Source organism: Leptinotarsa decemlineata, unplaced genomic scaffold (genome assembly GCF_025532065.1).
Source record: "Leptinotarsa decemlineata unplaced genomic scaffold, Ldec_3_MD MMD2_tig00004307_RagTag_RagTag, whole genome shotgun sequence".
Lineage (NCBI taxonomy): Eukaryota > Metazoa > Arthropoda > Insecta > Coleoptera > Chrysomelidae > Leptinotarsa > Leptinotarsa decemlineata.
This window is the reverse complement of record NW_027412606.1, coordinates 4,703,174-4,720,096: the sequence shown is the minus strand read 5'-3', so window position 1 is coordinate 4,720,096 and position 16,923 is coordinate 4,703,174. Positions and strand designations below refer to the sequence as shown.

The 16,923-nt window shown below is 36.6% G+C and overlaps 1 protein-coding gene across 6 annotated transcripts in view; it reads right to left on the bottom strand.

The window, feature by feature from the left end:
- LOC111513245 (purine nucleoside phosphorylase) overlaps positions 1–16,923 on the bottom strand; it is a 49,917-nt gene that overhangs the window by 9,958 nt on the left and 23,036 nt on the right. Inside the window, exon 1 of one of the 6 annotated variants that reach the window (XM_023169416.2) lies at positions 5,915–6,080. The exons of 4 other annotated variants lie outside the window; for them this stretch is intronic. In XM_023169416.2, the coding sequence (XP_023025184.1) occupies positions 5,915–6,006 (92 nt within the window). In that variant the 5' untranslated portion in view covers positions 6,007–6,080. Of the gene's footprint in view, positions 1–5,914; positions 6,081–16,923 lie in introns of those variants that run through there. One more of the 6 variants, XM_023169417.2, reaches the window with a different exon arrangement.

The window sequence follows — 16,923 nt, the reverse complement described above, 5'->3', positions numbered from 1 at the left end:
TGGATTTAATTGTCGACATTCATTTTCTATCCTCTCTCGTAAATCATCCAGAGATTCTGGTTGGGTAGCATAAACTTTTGTTTTTAAATACCCCCAGAAAAAGAAGTCTAGGGGTGTTAAATCCGGTGACCTAGGTGGCCACTCCATCATCTGCCCTCTTCTACCTATCCAACGAGCGGGAAATGTTTCGTTTAAAAATTGTCGGACAGGCATAGCATTTTGTGGGGGAGCTCCGTCTTGTTGAAATACCAGTAAATCTTCGGAAAGGTTATCATCATTTTCTATTATTGTTGTAATACGTGGGTCAACCCCTTCCCTGAGTAACTTAAGATATGATTCACCATTTAAATATCCGTTGATGAAGAAAGGTCCGACAATGTGGTCACCTAGGATACCACACCAAACATTTAACTTTTGGGGATGTTGTGTATGGAATTCACGCATAATATGTGGATCACTTTCAGCCCAATATCTACAATTATGCCTATTTACTAAGCCATTTAATGAAAATGAGCATTCATCAGAAAAGCAAATATTGTTTAACAATTGTGGATTGTTATTGATAAATTGCGTCATTGATTCGCAAAACTCTAGACGACGATCAAAATCATCTTCATTCAACTCGTGCACCAACTTAACTTTGTATGGGTGGTACTTGAATTTATGTAGAACTCGGAAAACTGTAAAAGATGAAACACCGATCGCTCTACTTATTGTTGACAACGATTGGGGTTGTTGAGCCTCTAAGCTGACTTGCCCTAAAATTGCCACTTGGATTGCTTCGTTATTTACGAGTCCCTCTCGCTTATGCACTTTATTGCAAACAGACCCTGTTGTGGTAAATTTCTCCATCAGTTGAATTACATACTTATGAGTTGCATGTCTTCCGTCATGTAATTCGTTAAATATTCTAGCAGCAGCTCTTGCACAATTATTATTTTGGTAGTATAAACCTACAATTTCAATTCTTTCTTGCTAAGAGTAAACCATTTCAGCAAAATAAAATAAATAATGTATCAAAGTACACTATCAATAGTGACTACAAATTCTAGTTGACAATGTCAAACTTTAATAAAAAGTAGAGTTTTTTGTTGTTTGGATTTTTGAAGTAGAATAAATAGCACAGTTGAACAGTTTAAAGAGTTTGAACAGTTGTACAACCCATTTTAGTACAGGCAAATAAGGTGAAAGTAAACTCATAAACTAACCACTTTTAACCTACAAGTATTATACATTTTTGAAATCAGCTCAAAGAGGAGTATCCAAATTTTACATAAAAAAATATGAGAAGTAATTTAAAAAAAAGGGATGATGCTAGGGGTGAGGGGGTGGCTTTTCCAGTAAGTTTAAATAAGCCATAATGCTTGCCCCTTCCAACATAAATTGACGTGTTTTTGGATTTTTCCTAAATACCAGTATTACAAAAGTTATTAAAGGTGGATAGTTTTATCTGAAAAGCACTGTATATTATGATCATGATTATATTACATTATGTGGAAACCCAAGCCTAACTAACTTTACATATAGAAAATCTCGTGAAACAGTGTCAAATGCGTTTAATAGATCACGAGATTTTCGACATCAATCTCAGAGTATACGTTATTGGGAAAGTTGTAGGTCGCTGTTTCTATAGAACGATTTTTTCAAAATCCATGTTGATTATCACATATAAAATTATTTGATATTGAAAAATTGGAATTATCAAAAAATGAAATACCTAATTTTTGGAATAAAATAACTAGCGATAGCAAGGAATGACGAACTTCAATGGGGAAATCCCAATGAAAGTAATAATTTCTATCAAGTTAATCAAATTTTCAGGTTTTTCAAAAAACACAATGACGTCTTTGAACGGAACCGTTTAATGAGTTAACCAATAGATGAATACAAAAATCGATTGGAATTTATATTATCATGATGAATAACATTCTTCCACGAAATTGACTGTTGAAATAACGTAACAATTGTTTGTGTTCTAGACAGGTCTGACTAATCAATATATTATCAGAGGTATTGATATGACTGTCGATAACAGGAATTGTTAATTTTTGGCTGAATGTGATCGGCTAAAAGTGAATACACTGCTCATAAAAAATTATAATGATTGAAATAAATGATAGGGTAATCAACATTAATGAAGTCTGACCATTTGTCATTGAAGGTGCACAGAGTCGGGTATCTATTGAAAACAAGCTACGCCTACTAATAATAATATAAAACAAGAGTCAAATAACACGTAGACCACGAGGCAAGAGGTGTAAAATCGTATTCGCTAAGATCCTAATGATACATTTTCCGCCTAAAATAAAACAGGAGATTTAAAAAAGAGATTCTCTATAAAAGAAACGATCTTTCATGTTCAAGTCAAATAATTTCCATTCAATAACTTGTTACGCACATTCTGAATGGAAACTTACTGACATAATAAGAGATGTAAGGTTATCGGTTCTTGACTGACATTCCTACATGAAATAACATTTCATTGAGAAATTTTATTATAGCTATTACTGAGAGCCAGATCACAATTAATATTTTTTCAACAAAAAATTTCTCAGTTACAACTGACATTTCGATACAAAAACATAACCTGTAGACTTTTGGAAATTCGTTTACATATACAAGTCATATATTTTATTTCATTTACCCTATTTTCACGTGTCTATTTAAAGGTGCGATGTCCAATAAGAATTCCAAAAATTGCCGATCCCTGAGGGCTATAAAAAATACTAATTTTAGTGGAAAAACATTCACTAATTCAACCGGCAATGTCCTTATCGTATTTTAATGTGAATATCTGACTCAAAATTATACTTGTCCAATTGAATAAAACAAAAATCCAAGTCTAGGAATACGAAAGAATTTTGTGGGTTTCAAATTAATCATTACCTCTTTCAGTAATAGTGGTAGCTCGATCACAATCATTAGAGTCTTGACTTTGACGTTGTCTTCCGTCAGAACACTCCAAATGCGGTCCGTAACCTTCTTCAAATAAAGCAGAGCAGCGTTTTCATTAACAGGTCTATTTCCAAGTACCTTGGCATTCTCGTTTTTAGGTCATGTTACCTCGCGAGTTCCTCGGGAAAACTCCCAGGTTCAGTGGCTGGTGATTGGAGTTTTCATTCAGATACATGTCAGAGTGTGTTTCTGTACGCACTATGACCCAATGTCCTATCTTCACAACTGTTCTAGTACATCCAAAAAGACGATTGTTCTTCTGGTTTTTCGCTTAGTTTTCAGTTGGTTGATGGGTTATGAGAGTTCAAATAAGGAAGAAATTTGTTTAGTACGCTTTACCGAACTGATGTACCACGAACATTTTGCTGTCAACAATATGGTTTCACGGTCGATTACCCTAAGCACGTTTGAATTTTTGTTCGAAAAAGTTTGACAGCAGAGGACAGTTCCTCAAGATGCGATCAAAGATTTGATTGCAAAGATTGAAATGGAGAATGTTGAAGGAGATTTTTCATATGTTGACTGATTAGCAAGATCAAAAATATATTTTAGTTTTCCATAGTTGCGTATATCAAGTTGGCATAAGGGTATTTTTCCTTGTGTCGCAATTATAATAACGATTTGCTTGAATGGACTGTATTCAATGTGTTGATTTTGGTTTATTTCTGCGTAAATACGCGTTCTGCAGCCGTAATATCCAGTCGTCGGAGATATTAACTTAGGATGAATAAATCTCTGAGGAAGCTAGCCATTCGCGCCAGTGAAACGCCATGAAAAATTCCAAAAACCCACGGCCTCCAAACCCGGAAAATAGTGACAGTGTATACAGTAAGTAGGTTTTCAGTTTCAGAATCCATTTCTATCTATTATTTTTCACGAATCACCTCCTCGATACATAAAATTATTGATATACTTTATGAGAGTTGACAGATTTCCAAAAAATCAGTAGAATTATATAAAATACAAGGTATTTCAAATTCGATCCTCACCATTGGGATCTCGGAAACTATGAGAGATACGAAGGAGGTTCCAAATATATCTGGAGATATCCGGAAAAAACAAAAATTTCAGAAAATGGATTTTATTTTTTTCTGGCTTTATTTTCCAGACGATTCAAAAATAAATTGCACTTCATTGCCACTTTTTCCCTGCTACATAATGGCGTTTTCAGATTTGCCATTCGACGTTTCGTCCTCCGGCTACCACCATCAACTTTATTTTTTCTTATGGGCGCTACATTGGACTCTTTCTGTATTGAATAGATCTAGATTTTCTTTTTAATGATGTATCATGAGTTATCATTATTTTTCGAAAAATTGGAGATATTGAAAAAAATTATTCTTATAGTAGGCTTTGACTTTGATGTTTTTACATTTGACTTTCAATTTGTTACACTCAATGACATTTTGTTATTGTACAAGTCATTGAATTTTTGTCGAAAAATGGCTTTCATGAATGAAGAAAAAAGAGATATTATACAAATTTATTACAAATACGATAGAAAGTGTTAGGGTATCGAAAATGTATTTAAACTTGTATCCCGAAAGACGACAACCACATCGAACTATATTCAAGTTATTGGATCGAAATCTCACCGTGTTTGGTTCATTTGAAAAGCCGAGGAAAAAATACGGAGACAGAATCACTGAAAGGTTTGGTGATAAATGGATAGGGAATAATGGGCCGGTGAGGTGGCCAGCAAGGTCTCCAGAATTAAGTGTTATGGATAAATTCTTATGAGGTACACTGAAAAATGAAATTTATGGTCAGAGGGACTATCAAAATATTGAGGACCTTCAACACAGCATTGTTAAAGAGTTCGGAAGATTGGAGGTAAATTGATCGTGCAGTGAATAATATTCGGGGAAGGGCACAGTTATGTTATTATGAACAAGGCCAGCATTTTGAGCATTTGCTGCGATTTACTTTTGTCTTTACATTTGAGTTAATTATTGTTATTTGTTCAAAGTTCTATTTTCATTGAAAAGGACACAATCTCTAATTTACTTCATACACCTCATTTATCAAATCTGAGATACTCAAATGCCAAACCACGAGCAATGTAATGTAATTATTTATGAAGTTTGGCTATTATTATTGCGATAAAATCTATTAATTCGTTCTCTAGATTATGTCAAGAATGTAACGGTGAAACTCAGTTCTGTCGGCCAATCTTCCGGGAACGAAAAGGCAGAGAAAATATCAAGGAAACCTTCAAAGACCACCGTCATTGGATACCAAAAAAGCTCAAATTCTTCTCTAATGTTTTTGAGGTTACCAGAAGTGCCAGACAGTGAAATCGCAAAATCCGTAGGACTACAACAACTCAAAAAGATATAACCATTAGACTGTCTAAGAAGACATACCCCTAATTTATTCTTGTCCTGATGAACTCAACCTGATATACAAAACGATGCTTACATTTGGTTTTACTCTTATAGATCTGAGATACTCAAATGCCAAACCACGAGCAATGTAATGTAATTATTTATGAAGTTTGGCTATTATTATTGCGATGAAATCCACAAGTAATTCGTTCTCTGGATAATGCCAAGAATGTAACAGTGAAACTCAGTTCTGTCGGTCAGAGAAAATATCAACGAAACATTCAAAGAACACCGTTTGTGAAAGCTTCTGAGAATAGGAAAAGAGCTCAAATTCTTCTCTGAGATGAGAACAACTCAAAAAGACTCAACAGCATTTTATTATCTAAGAAGACCTGCCTTTCAGAATTTCTTGTTCTGATGAACTTAACTTAGTATTCAAAACGATGCTTACGTTTGGTTTAACTGTTATAGATGCAAGATAATCAAATCCCAACCCACAAGCAATTATTTTTGAAGTTTGACTGATATTATTGCCATGGTCATGAACTATTGATTATACCTCTTGTTTAAATTATATGTGTAAGCTTCGTGAAACAGTTTATCTCGTCGACTAGTTATAAAAATCGCCTTACTTGTTTTCTTGTTCGGAGAAGTATCCATTCGAACCATTCTCTCCGAAACTGACATTTCCGTTGCCATTGAATTCTACTTGGTTTTTTGCCATGTCTGATTATACCACTTATACCACTGATTGAGATCACTGTCAGCTAGAACTGAACTGAATTTCACGTTACAATTCGCTTTATATACGATAAACGGAGCATGATGTAAAAAATAACTTTTGATTGAAACATTGGCTTCGGCATCATACGTCATTAAAAATGTTGCATTACTGTTTGTTACTGTTGAGGTCTATGTTTTCGAGATTTATCTTTTCAAGTTATCGTATCGAAAGAAATTTCATAAGCCGCACATCGGGTCACGTATTAGATTTAGGATGACAAAATAAAGTTATGTTGAATGGATTACTCAATAACAGCTTCTGTTTATAACTGCAGAGTATACAACTTTAGTGCAAGGAAAGGTAATGTTGAGGTTATCATCAAGGAAGTATTTATTTATAGATCGGAAAATTTCAGGGAGAAGAGTAGCCCTGAAATAACATATTGTTCATCAAGAACAAGCGGAGTGAACTGTATTGAAATATTCACTGACATTATCGTTGTCATAAATCTAAGAAAACTGAAATAATGAGATGGTGTAAGTTGCTTCAATTTCATTATCTTCATCGATTTTTTCAACCCACTGTATAAATGGTGATATAACTAACTTTTTTCTCTCATACCACAACTATATAACACATGTCTTGACGTTTGTAGCACGTGAAAGGTGTGCTTTCTACAAGAGTGCGGCAAAGTGGTATTTCCTACATGAAACGTTCTTTGAAAAATTTGTCGCATCCACCAATATGGCAAAACATTATTGGTTTTTTTCATTCTTATAATAAACCATTTACAAAATACTGAATTACTTTTCAGACTCCATTACATGGAATTCCAAAATTTGGACGCAGATATCCGTGAAAAAGTTACCTAATATTATTTATAGAAGAATCGTGACACGAAAGGAAAAGTTCGAACAGCTGATTCACTTCATATCTCCCAATAAACGGAAACTGGACCAAAATTTGGAAAACTAATCTAGCCACAAGTTTTTTGATAGGTTTGTGAATCTTACCGGCACTGAATTTACACAGGATGACACTAGACTTTTGGAAAAAGGCCTTGATCATAAATGCGATTTTCGGTACAGTGTCTAAACTGAATATTACTGGGGTGTTTTTCCTTCAAGAGGAAGATGATCTTCCTCTTGAAGATGATCACTTGGTGATCGAAACACGTGTCTAGATGTTAAAATAACGGTTTGGTGTTGGGAAAAAACTCCAGTAATATTCATTACTACACCAAATGTTCCAAACAGTGCATCACAAAATGCGTTTAAACTGTTATAAAGCGAAGCATTTAATATTTTAGGTTCGAATGAAGATGTACGGAAGTGTAGAAGAGCTACAGCAGTTTTTTGACTTTCAACTCTGAACTATAACTTACTAATTTACGAGATTTAACTAGGAAATTCCGACTTCAATCATAGAATTATATACTTTTATTTATTTAGCGTTTGGCTTATTCACATCACGAAAGTTAACATGACAAACATAATTGTATAGAAGCATAAAAAGACACAGGAAATTAGGTTTACAAATAAACATCTAAGCCACGTATATATTCAATTGTATCCTTAGTCGCTGTCCGGAAGTCAGAGGGGTCACCGGTGTGGCCCTCAATGGGCAGTCTTCAACGATGTCATATCATCTCCACTGTTGCACCTGGGGGAACGGTTTTTACCCCATTTAAAAAGTGAGTCAGCGCATCTCCCACATTTGGTTCTAATTCTATTTAGGGTTGACCATGTTTTGCGGTATGGGCCGAATCCATGTGGCTTGCTGGATAGGCAAGGCATGTTATGGTAGGTTAATGGAGCATTGACCTCCCATTCTTCTCTTTGTAGTTCTGAAAGGGGGATGCCTGGAGCGGAGTCGGTTTCTTTCGAGGGTGAGGGTATCGGAGTTAATCGGTAGTTGAGGATTATTAATGATCTTCTTGAATTCCATGACAAGAGCGTGCTCTCCACGGAGGTGAGGAGGGGCTATGTGGCTAAGCGTGGGGAGCCAGAAAGTAGGTGTTGGTTTGATCGTACCTGTAATAAGCCGCATTGTGTGGTTGAGCTGGACATCAACCAGGCCAGCGTGAGTGCTATTAAGCCACATCGGGCGGCAGTATTCAGCTGCTAAATATACCAAGCCCAGGGTTGAAGATCTCAGTGTGGAGGTAGTCTCTAGAGGATGTTATTACGCGTTTTGATCTTAGCTGTTGTTTTCGACAGATATTTTTTAAAACTCAAGGTTATATCCAGTGTAACCCCAAAGTATTTAGGTTGTTTATTGTGTTTAAGTAGCATGCCTTCAAAGATTTGCAGTTCTCTATTGGCTAATTTGCTGTTCAGGTGGAAACTAGAGATTGCTGTTTTAGCAGCACTTGGTTTCAGTCTCCACTTGCAGAAGTATTGCCCGATATCCAGTCGGTCCTTTGTTACGATATCCCCAGTGACTTCAATATTCTTGTGGCTTGCTCGAACTCGTTTCAGGCATGTCAGCAATATATAAGCTGAACAGTAGGGGGGCATGTACTGATCCTTGTGGAAAGCCGTTGTTAAGCTTCTTCTGAGCACTCATGTTCTATAAGAGAGCATAGCATCTATCAGGTCTACTGTTTTCTTGCAGGGTATTACATGCATGAACATGAAAATGATACCTGATATCCAAACAGTATCGTAGGCAGAATTCAGATCTATAAAGACGGCTGCTGTCTTTAGCTGATTCTGGAAGCCTGCTTCTATGAATGAGGTTAGTGATAGGCCTTGATCCGTGTAGTTTCTGTCAGGGCGGAAAACTGCCTGCTCAACAGAAATTTCAACCAATATCTTCTGACTGATTCTGTTGTACAAGAACCTTTCTAGAAGTTTGTAGATCATACTGAGTAGAGCGATCGGGCGGTAACTTTGTGGCATATCGTTTGGCTAGCCTGATATATGAGAGAGGGATTCTGCCTGTTTGGAGGATGTCCGTGAAGAAACGGGCCAACCATTGTTTTATGTATTGACCACAGTGCAGAAAAAACTCCGGGTGAATGCCTTCGAAACCGGAGGCTTGACCTGCTTTCGTATCTGTAACAGCTGCTGTGACCTCTTCGATACTGAACGGGATGGAATACTTTTATTCTCTTGTACATGTTCGTTTGAGGTTTCTGAGTTCTCGTTTCACCTCTCTCTTGTGAGCTTTATCTTTTGGGGCTCTAGAAATATTTACAATGTGAGACGTGATCTTATTTGATTGAATGAGGTTGTAGTTACGTTGGAAGTGAGTGCCACCACCCAGCTTGCGGAGTAACGACCACGCTTTCCTACTTGATGTTTTAAAGTCCAAGTTTTCGACTGTTTCGATCAACAACACCCGTTGGTCAACGAAAAGCAAGATCTGCCGAAAACATCGCCGTTGTCTATGAGAGTGTGCAGGAGAATCCGAGGCAGTCAATGTGGTATCGCTCACGAGGCCTCGCAGACCACAACTTGGTGAATTTGGCATCTTGATTTAGGCCTGCATCCAGGAACTGAAGGTAAACGACCAAAGAAAACGATATATGTTCGCTGAATGGGCTCTGGAGCAGTTGGAAACTAACCATGATTTTCATCGAAAAATCATCTTCAGCGATGAGGCCCGTTTCTGGATGAACGGGTGTGTGAACGAACAAAGTTGTCGAATTTGGAACGAGACCAATCCACATGCAATCTAAAAGCGTCCAATGCATCCCGAAAAAGCCACTATTCGATGTGGTTTATATTTCTATAAGAACTACGCTGGCCAGGCCATCAATGTCAACAGCCAGCACTATGAGTCGATGATTATCAACTTTTTTTGGCCTGAATTGGATGCTCTGGACACCAACTACATTTGGTTTCAAAAGGACGGTCTTTAAGTAATAAACTTTCGTAGAAATGCATTCAGTTATTATTTTGGGAATATTTATTATTAAAAAGTATAAGAAAATTTGCTTTGCTATCAGTGATATAAAAAATTATGGAAAAAGTCGTACACCACCATATCCTCAAATATATGGAAGACTTCAACATCTTGAGCGATCATCAATATGGCTTTCGGAAACGAAGATCAACAGGCGACCTTTTATCGTATGTCACCCATATTGGGAATAACGCAATCGAGAAGCATGGAGAATCAATAGCTGTTGCGCTTGGTATTTCTAAGGCCTTTGGCCGTATGTGGCATGAGGGTTTGCTGGTCAAACTTCGATGCTATGTCTTGTCGGATCATTTCTGTGTATGGCTCTTCAGCTTCCTGAAAAAACGTTCCCTGCAAGTGGCCATCGATGGACACCTCTCGAAAACTTTCACCATCAACTCTGATGTTCCCTAGGAATCCATATAGTCTTCAACCCTCTTTTATTGTATATTAACGACTTATTAGAAAAAACCAAGAATCCAATATATTGCTTTGCTGACGACAGCACACTTGTCTCGTCATTCCATTTGGATTCCAGGACATCAGCTGCGGAGGCACATCTTTACCGGCAGCAGGAGGTTGCATATCTTAATGAGGCTCTAGAAGTGATTTCAAATTGGGGTGAAAGTAAGCAGTCTCAATTCAATGCCACGTAAACCTAGGCATCGGTTTTCTCCGGATATAATAATGTCAGGTCAGACAATTCCGCTTTCTGCTTTGATAAGTTTGTTGGGGGTTGGAATGAACACCAATATCTCTTGGCACAATCATGTCGCAGGAACTGCAAAGGCTGCTTCTCAAAAGCTTGGAACACTGGTCCGAACCAAAAAAATTTACACACCTCAACAACTTTTGATGCTTAGAGCTCAGATCAGACCTTCTTTGGAGTATTGTTCTCATGTATGGAGCTCTGCCCCCAAAAATACCCCGAAGTTGCTGGATTCCATTCAGAAAAGAGCCATTCGCTTGATTGGAGACGCGAACATCACGTACAACCTTGGTTGCCTGGAACATCGAAGAAAGGTTGGAGATTTGTCTCTCTTTTATAGATACTTTCACAGGAGGTGTTCAAGTTGGCACATTTGATTCTACCAAGAGCGGTACATATCAAAAATACGCGACGGTCTGTGGTTGCTCATCGTTTTGAGATTCAACTCAGTACACCTCGAACTCCACTCTTTAATAACTCTCTCATTTCGAGAATTGCGTTTATGTGGATTAAACTTCCTGAGAACGTTTTTCCAGAAGGATTTGATCTCCAGCTATTCAAATCCAACGTGAATCGCTACTTTCGCACAGGCACCGCTCTGAGAGCGCCTTAAGGATTTGCCTGTAGTGCTTGTGTTTTGTCCTTCAAAAAAATGTGTGTCTAAGAGTGAAAGTATACCCTCTCAGATATAAAAGACCAGTTTTAGAGTTGGTGAAATGTGCTTCGAGAAAAATGTTGCAGTTCTAGTGCTTGGGAATAGTGCTTGTTTTAGATTTATTCTACGTCAGAGGTTCCAGTTCTATCTTTTACCTCGGTATTGAATGCTGATTGACACTAACAACATTATGAAAAATATATCAGGACATTTTCATGACTAAGAAATTTCAAAGAGGTTTTGCCCAAGATCGCACAAACAAACGTTATCGCGGTTAACATACTTTGTAGAAATTTAACCTTGATTGCAACGAAAGTATTTGATATACTATTCGTTGGGATTCACTGACTCCCATAAGATATGAGGAAGTTGTTTATTCCGACGTAGTAAATTTACCAATTATCTAGAAAAGGGTATTTATTGTTATTGCTGCAATTATCTCATTTGACGTGAGTTTTTATATACGGTGGTAAGGCTTTGCGTACAAAAAAAAACGCGAGGCCTTACCGGGGGAGAAAACATTTGTCGGCAGATTACAAGTTTTTGTTCTTAACAGAACTGAACTTATGAATCAAAAAGTATAAGCGGAGATGGCATGCTACAAATATTTCGGAATGAGAATAGGGCTCAAGAGATATCTCATTGAAAAGGGATTTTCACTTCCTATACATTGACGCTTGATTTTCGAAGGGTTATTCAGTCTTTTACAAAATATACGAATAAAGCTTCACAATACCAACTGTACCTTTGGAATATTATCCATACTTCAATTTTCAACCATCATTTTTTATTTTTTGAAATGTAGTGATAACGCAAAACTTCAATGAAGTATTGTGTCTTATTTATTGGTAGGAATAAAATCGGTTTCACACGTTTTCTCGACATTTTCCGTTTATAGTTCTAAATTGTTTCCCGCCGTATAAAATTTCAGAGTCTAAAATCGTCAACATGCTTTTTGAGAGTATATTAATAATAATAATAATAAATTTTTTATTGCTTGCCGGTAAAATAATTACAGAACTGTAAAATTTAATCGAAAGAAGACAGCAAAACAAAAGGAGTAGTGTTAGGTCAGTTGACTGATTCTTCCACACTCCCGTGAAAAAAATTGTAAATGAAAAATAATTGATGAAAAATCTACCTACTTTTGATAAGGTACGTACCCATAACCTATATAATTAATTAGTACTTATAATATACAGGGTGTTTGGTAGCTGGGTGCAAACCTTTGAGGGGGTGATACACTAGCCCATGTAGAACATATTCTACATACATACATACATATTCATACAAACATTTTTATTTTCTAGCGCGTTTTTGATTTTTAAGGGAACTTTTACGATTTTTAGTTCAAAAACCCAAAATTGGTCGATTAAATGCTAATAACTTTGAATCTTAACAGAAATGTCCGGTTTTTTATATTTATTTTAGTAGTCTTATGTGTCCCCAATCGTACTAAAGTAGTTTGAAGCACCATTGTGTCCAAAAAAGTTATGTACAGAGCATTTAAACTTTACAAAAAAAGAAAGAAAATAAAAAATCTGACCTTTGATGCCAATTAAAAAAATAAATAAAATACATACAGGTGTTCAGACACCTTTAAAAACATGCTTAGTTATTGCTTTTTCGTTTGAGGTATCATTTACCTAGCTAAGTCTTAAACTTTTTTAATTAGGGTATCTGAACCAGTTAAAGGTCGTAAATATGGATATTTGATAAATTTAAAAAAAAAGTAATTTAAATGAAATTCAGCTCAAAAACCTTCAAACGAAAATCCTAAAGCAATATGCGATATTATTTTTAGACTTACATGGAATAATAAGAAACTTAGCCCAACTTGGAAGAAGAGAAAACTGAACAAAGGCCGGTGCCGGGGGCAGTTTACAACAAAGAATTTGAACTGAAGCTAGTCATTAATTGGAATGCATTCTGTTGTTATGATTTAGACCTTATGCTAAGGCCATAAACTTGCTTTTGAGTTTATCAATTTTTAGGTACCTGAGTTGAGTAATCATCTTGGACCCCTTGCCGGGTCGGTTTGGTTGGCCAAACAAGTTCTCTAGTCACTGCTTTGCCCTTTCGAGTTGCGAGTAGACGTTGGTTTTGTGTTCCCCATTTTTGTAATTCACCGTGTTCAGTTGTAGCCTTTCGCTCCTGCAGGTGTTGTTTATTTTGGACTATCGAACTTTTTGTTGTGTGTGCTGCCATGGCTGAGTTAACGAGCCATGAACAAGCCGATATCATTTTTATGTATGGCAGAGCTGATGGTAACGCATCTCTGGCACGACGTTTGTACCAAGAACATTACCCGAACCGCAGGTAAATTAATTTCTAATTGTAGCGGTAGTTAAATTTTGCCATTTTCACCTTCAAAAGACGTTAAAAATGAGTTATTTTATTGCAGGGTACCTAAATTCCGTGTGTTTTCCAACACACGCAGCCTTCGAAGTGGATCCTACCACCAGCATCAGAGTTGTAGCGAGAGATTTAAACCTTTCGATATGGAAAGTGTGGAGTACGATGCACAACGAAAAGAAATATCCGTTTCACGGCACGGATGTGCAAGGCTTGGAGGAAACGGATCCGGCGAGACGGATACGGTTCTACCGTTTTTTGCAAAACGCAGATATTGACGACGCATGGTTCTTAAAGTCCATCCTCTGGACTGACGAATCGAAGTTCTCCAGGGAAGTAATTACTAATTTCCACAACCTTCATGAATGGGCTGTTAAGGACAGCAATCCAAATTGGGAAAAAAAAGTAAATAAATGATTTTTATTATTATTATTTTATTACCCATGTTCAACACGTGTTTAATTACCTAAATTAACTAATTTTATTGCATTTTTGTTTCAGATTTCTTTCCAAAGACAATTTTCAATAAATGTGTGGGCTGGGGTCATCGGACGCACATTGGTTGGCCCACACATTTTGCCTGACAATTTGAATGGACAAAATTACCTCGAATTCATGATAAACGACTTGCCAATGTTACTCTATGATGCCGAAGTGCTAATATTGGACACGGACAGGCCGATCTTATTTCAGCAAGATGGATACCCAGCACATTGGGCTGTAAGCGTCCGCGAACACCTGAACCGCTGTTTTCCTGGCAACTGGATCGGGAGAGACGGACCCATCCCCTGGCCTGCCAGATCGCCCGACCTGACTCCGTTGGATTTTTTTGTGTGGGGTCGGGTGAAAGAACTCGTATACACAACAGAAATCACCACGAGAGAAGAATTACTTCAGCGAATAGAGGCAGCGTTTGAAATTATGAAACAGGAAATGCAAATGAAAGTAACCACAACTGAAGTACGAAATCGTTGTAGAAAGTGTATACGCAATGGTGAAGGACATTTTGAACACCAACAATAAATTTTTACAGTACAAACCATTTTTTTCTTTAATTCCACAAAAATCCATATTTACGACCTTTAACTGGTTCAGGTACCCTAATTAAAAAAGTTCAAGACTTAGCTAGGTAAATGATACCTCAAACGAAAGAGCAATAACCAAGCATGTTTTTAAAGGTGTCTGAACACCTGTATGTATTTTATTTATTTTTTTAATTGGCATCAAAGGTCAGATTTTTTATTTTCTTTCATTTTTTGTAAAGTTTAAATGCTCTGTACATAACTTTTTTGGACACAATGGTGCTTCAAACTACTTTAGTACGATTGGGGATACATAATACTACTAAAATAAATTAAAAAACCGGACATTTCTGTTAAGATTCGAAGTTATTAGCATTTAATTGACCAATTTTGGGTTTTTGTACTAAAAATCGTAAAAGTTCCCTTAAAAATCAAAAACGCGCTAGAAAATAAAAATGTTTGTATGAATATGTTCTACATGGGGTAGTGTATCACCCCCTTTGAAGTTTGCACCCAGCTACCAAACACCCTGTATAACTGCTTAACAAATGCAAACTATAAATATACATTTTATTCACTAGGTTTTATCATTGGTGGGTCAACAATTTTTTTTGTTTTTTTTTGAAGGAATTCAAAGACAATGCAAAATTGACAATATCTAGTAAAGAGGCAGTTATAGCAATCTGATATAAGAGAAGGGGGATTTAAATATATCTTTTTTATGCATTGGAATATCAATAAGATTCTTCCTGCTCAAATTAAGATTATGAACATCTGTCCTGTATGTGACTGTCCTGCATAGATATTCAGGTGTATTAATTTTGAGGACTTTAAAAAAAACAACGCGAATGTAGTAAATGACGATTGGACATACTTAAACAGCCCATTTTCTTAAGCTTATGTGAAATCCTATCTCTTCTTTTGAGACTGAGTATTAGACGTAGCCATGAATTTTGTACCTTTTGAATACAAAAGGCATCAGATTTCCGAAGAAAAGGACCATAAACTATGTCACAATGGTTGAAATGTTATAATACCATCGACTCGTGTAACATTTTTCTTATTTTTAAATTCATTTCATTTCGATGAGGATATAACAATTTAAGAGCTGCGTATGCCGTTTTCAGTTTAGAAGTGACATGTTCAATCTATAGAAATGAACTTTAAATCCTCAAGCCTGTCTCGGACATACCTACACAGTAGATTGAATGGACTGACGCCTATCAGAAAACAACTAGGTACTCCCTTGGCTAATACAACGAAGGGCGTCAGTGCAGGATTCTTCACAGAAAATTTCCTGGATATGCAATTGGCAACACAAATGAAAGAGTTGACCTTCAATTTTGGAACGGGCACACTTGCAGACCGGTTTCGGGTTCATTAGCCACTCATCAGTGCAAGAAGTGGCCATCATCGACCTTAAGTCAATGATATTCCTTCCTTATTCAGAGGAATCGGGCAAATTTCGGATATGCAGTTGGTTAATACCTCGTCCACTAGATGGAGTGACATTTTGTTGTACGCTCCAACTTAGAACGGGGAATGAAATACTTTGAAAGAATTTAGATTTTCAATTATAGAATATCTTTGACTTAAGGTCGATGGTGGCCACTATCTTGCACTGACGAGTTCCAAAATTGAAGGTAGGCTCTTTCAGTTGTATTTCCAATTGCATATGCAGGAAATGTTCTGTGAAGATTCCTGCACTGACGGATATAATCCAACGTTCTACGGGGTATTAGCCAGGAGAGTAGTTGTTTTCTGATAAGCGTCAGTCCATTCAACCTACTGTGTAGGTATATCCGAGACAGGCTTGAACATTTAACGTTCATTTCTTTAGGTTTGTTTACAGCCTGTTTTTAAGCATAACCCACTGACTAATACAAAGTGACATGTTTGTCGAAAAATGATGAAAGTTTGAAGTATACAATGTATATAAAAGAGGACCAAGAATGCAACCTTGTGGTACACCTGGTTGAATGGTTAGACTATCTGAAATTCAATCATCAATCTTCAAATGTTGTTGACGATCTGTTGAATAAGATTTGAGGAGTGCAACTGAATTCCTGCTGAATCCAAGGTTATGTATATGACTTCTCTGCATGAATCGTTGAGAAGAACATACATTTTTGGCATTTCGAACCTTTTGGAGGAATTTTAAATGTTTAAAGTTTTTTGATATTATAAAAAACTTTTAATTTATATTTTCTTAAAACAACGATAAAAATAAAAACAATAATAAAAATTAATTGGCGCTCCGGGGCGAC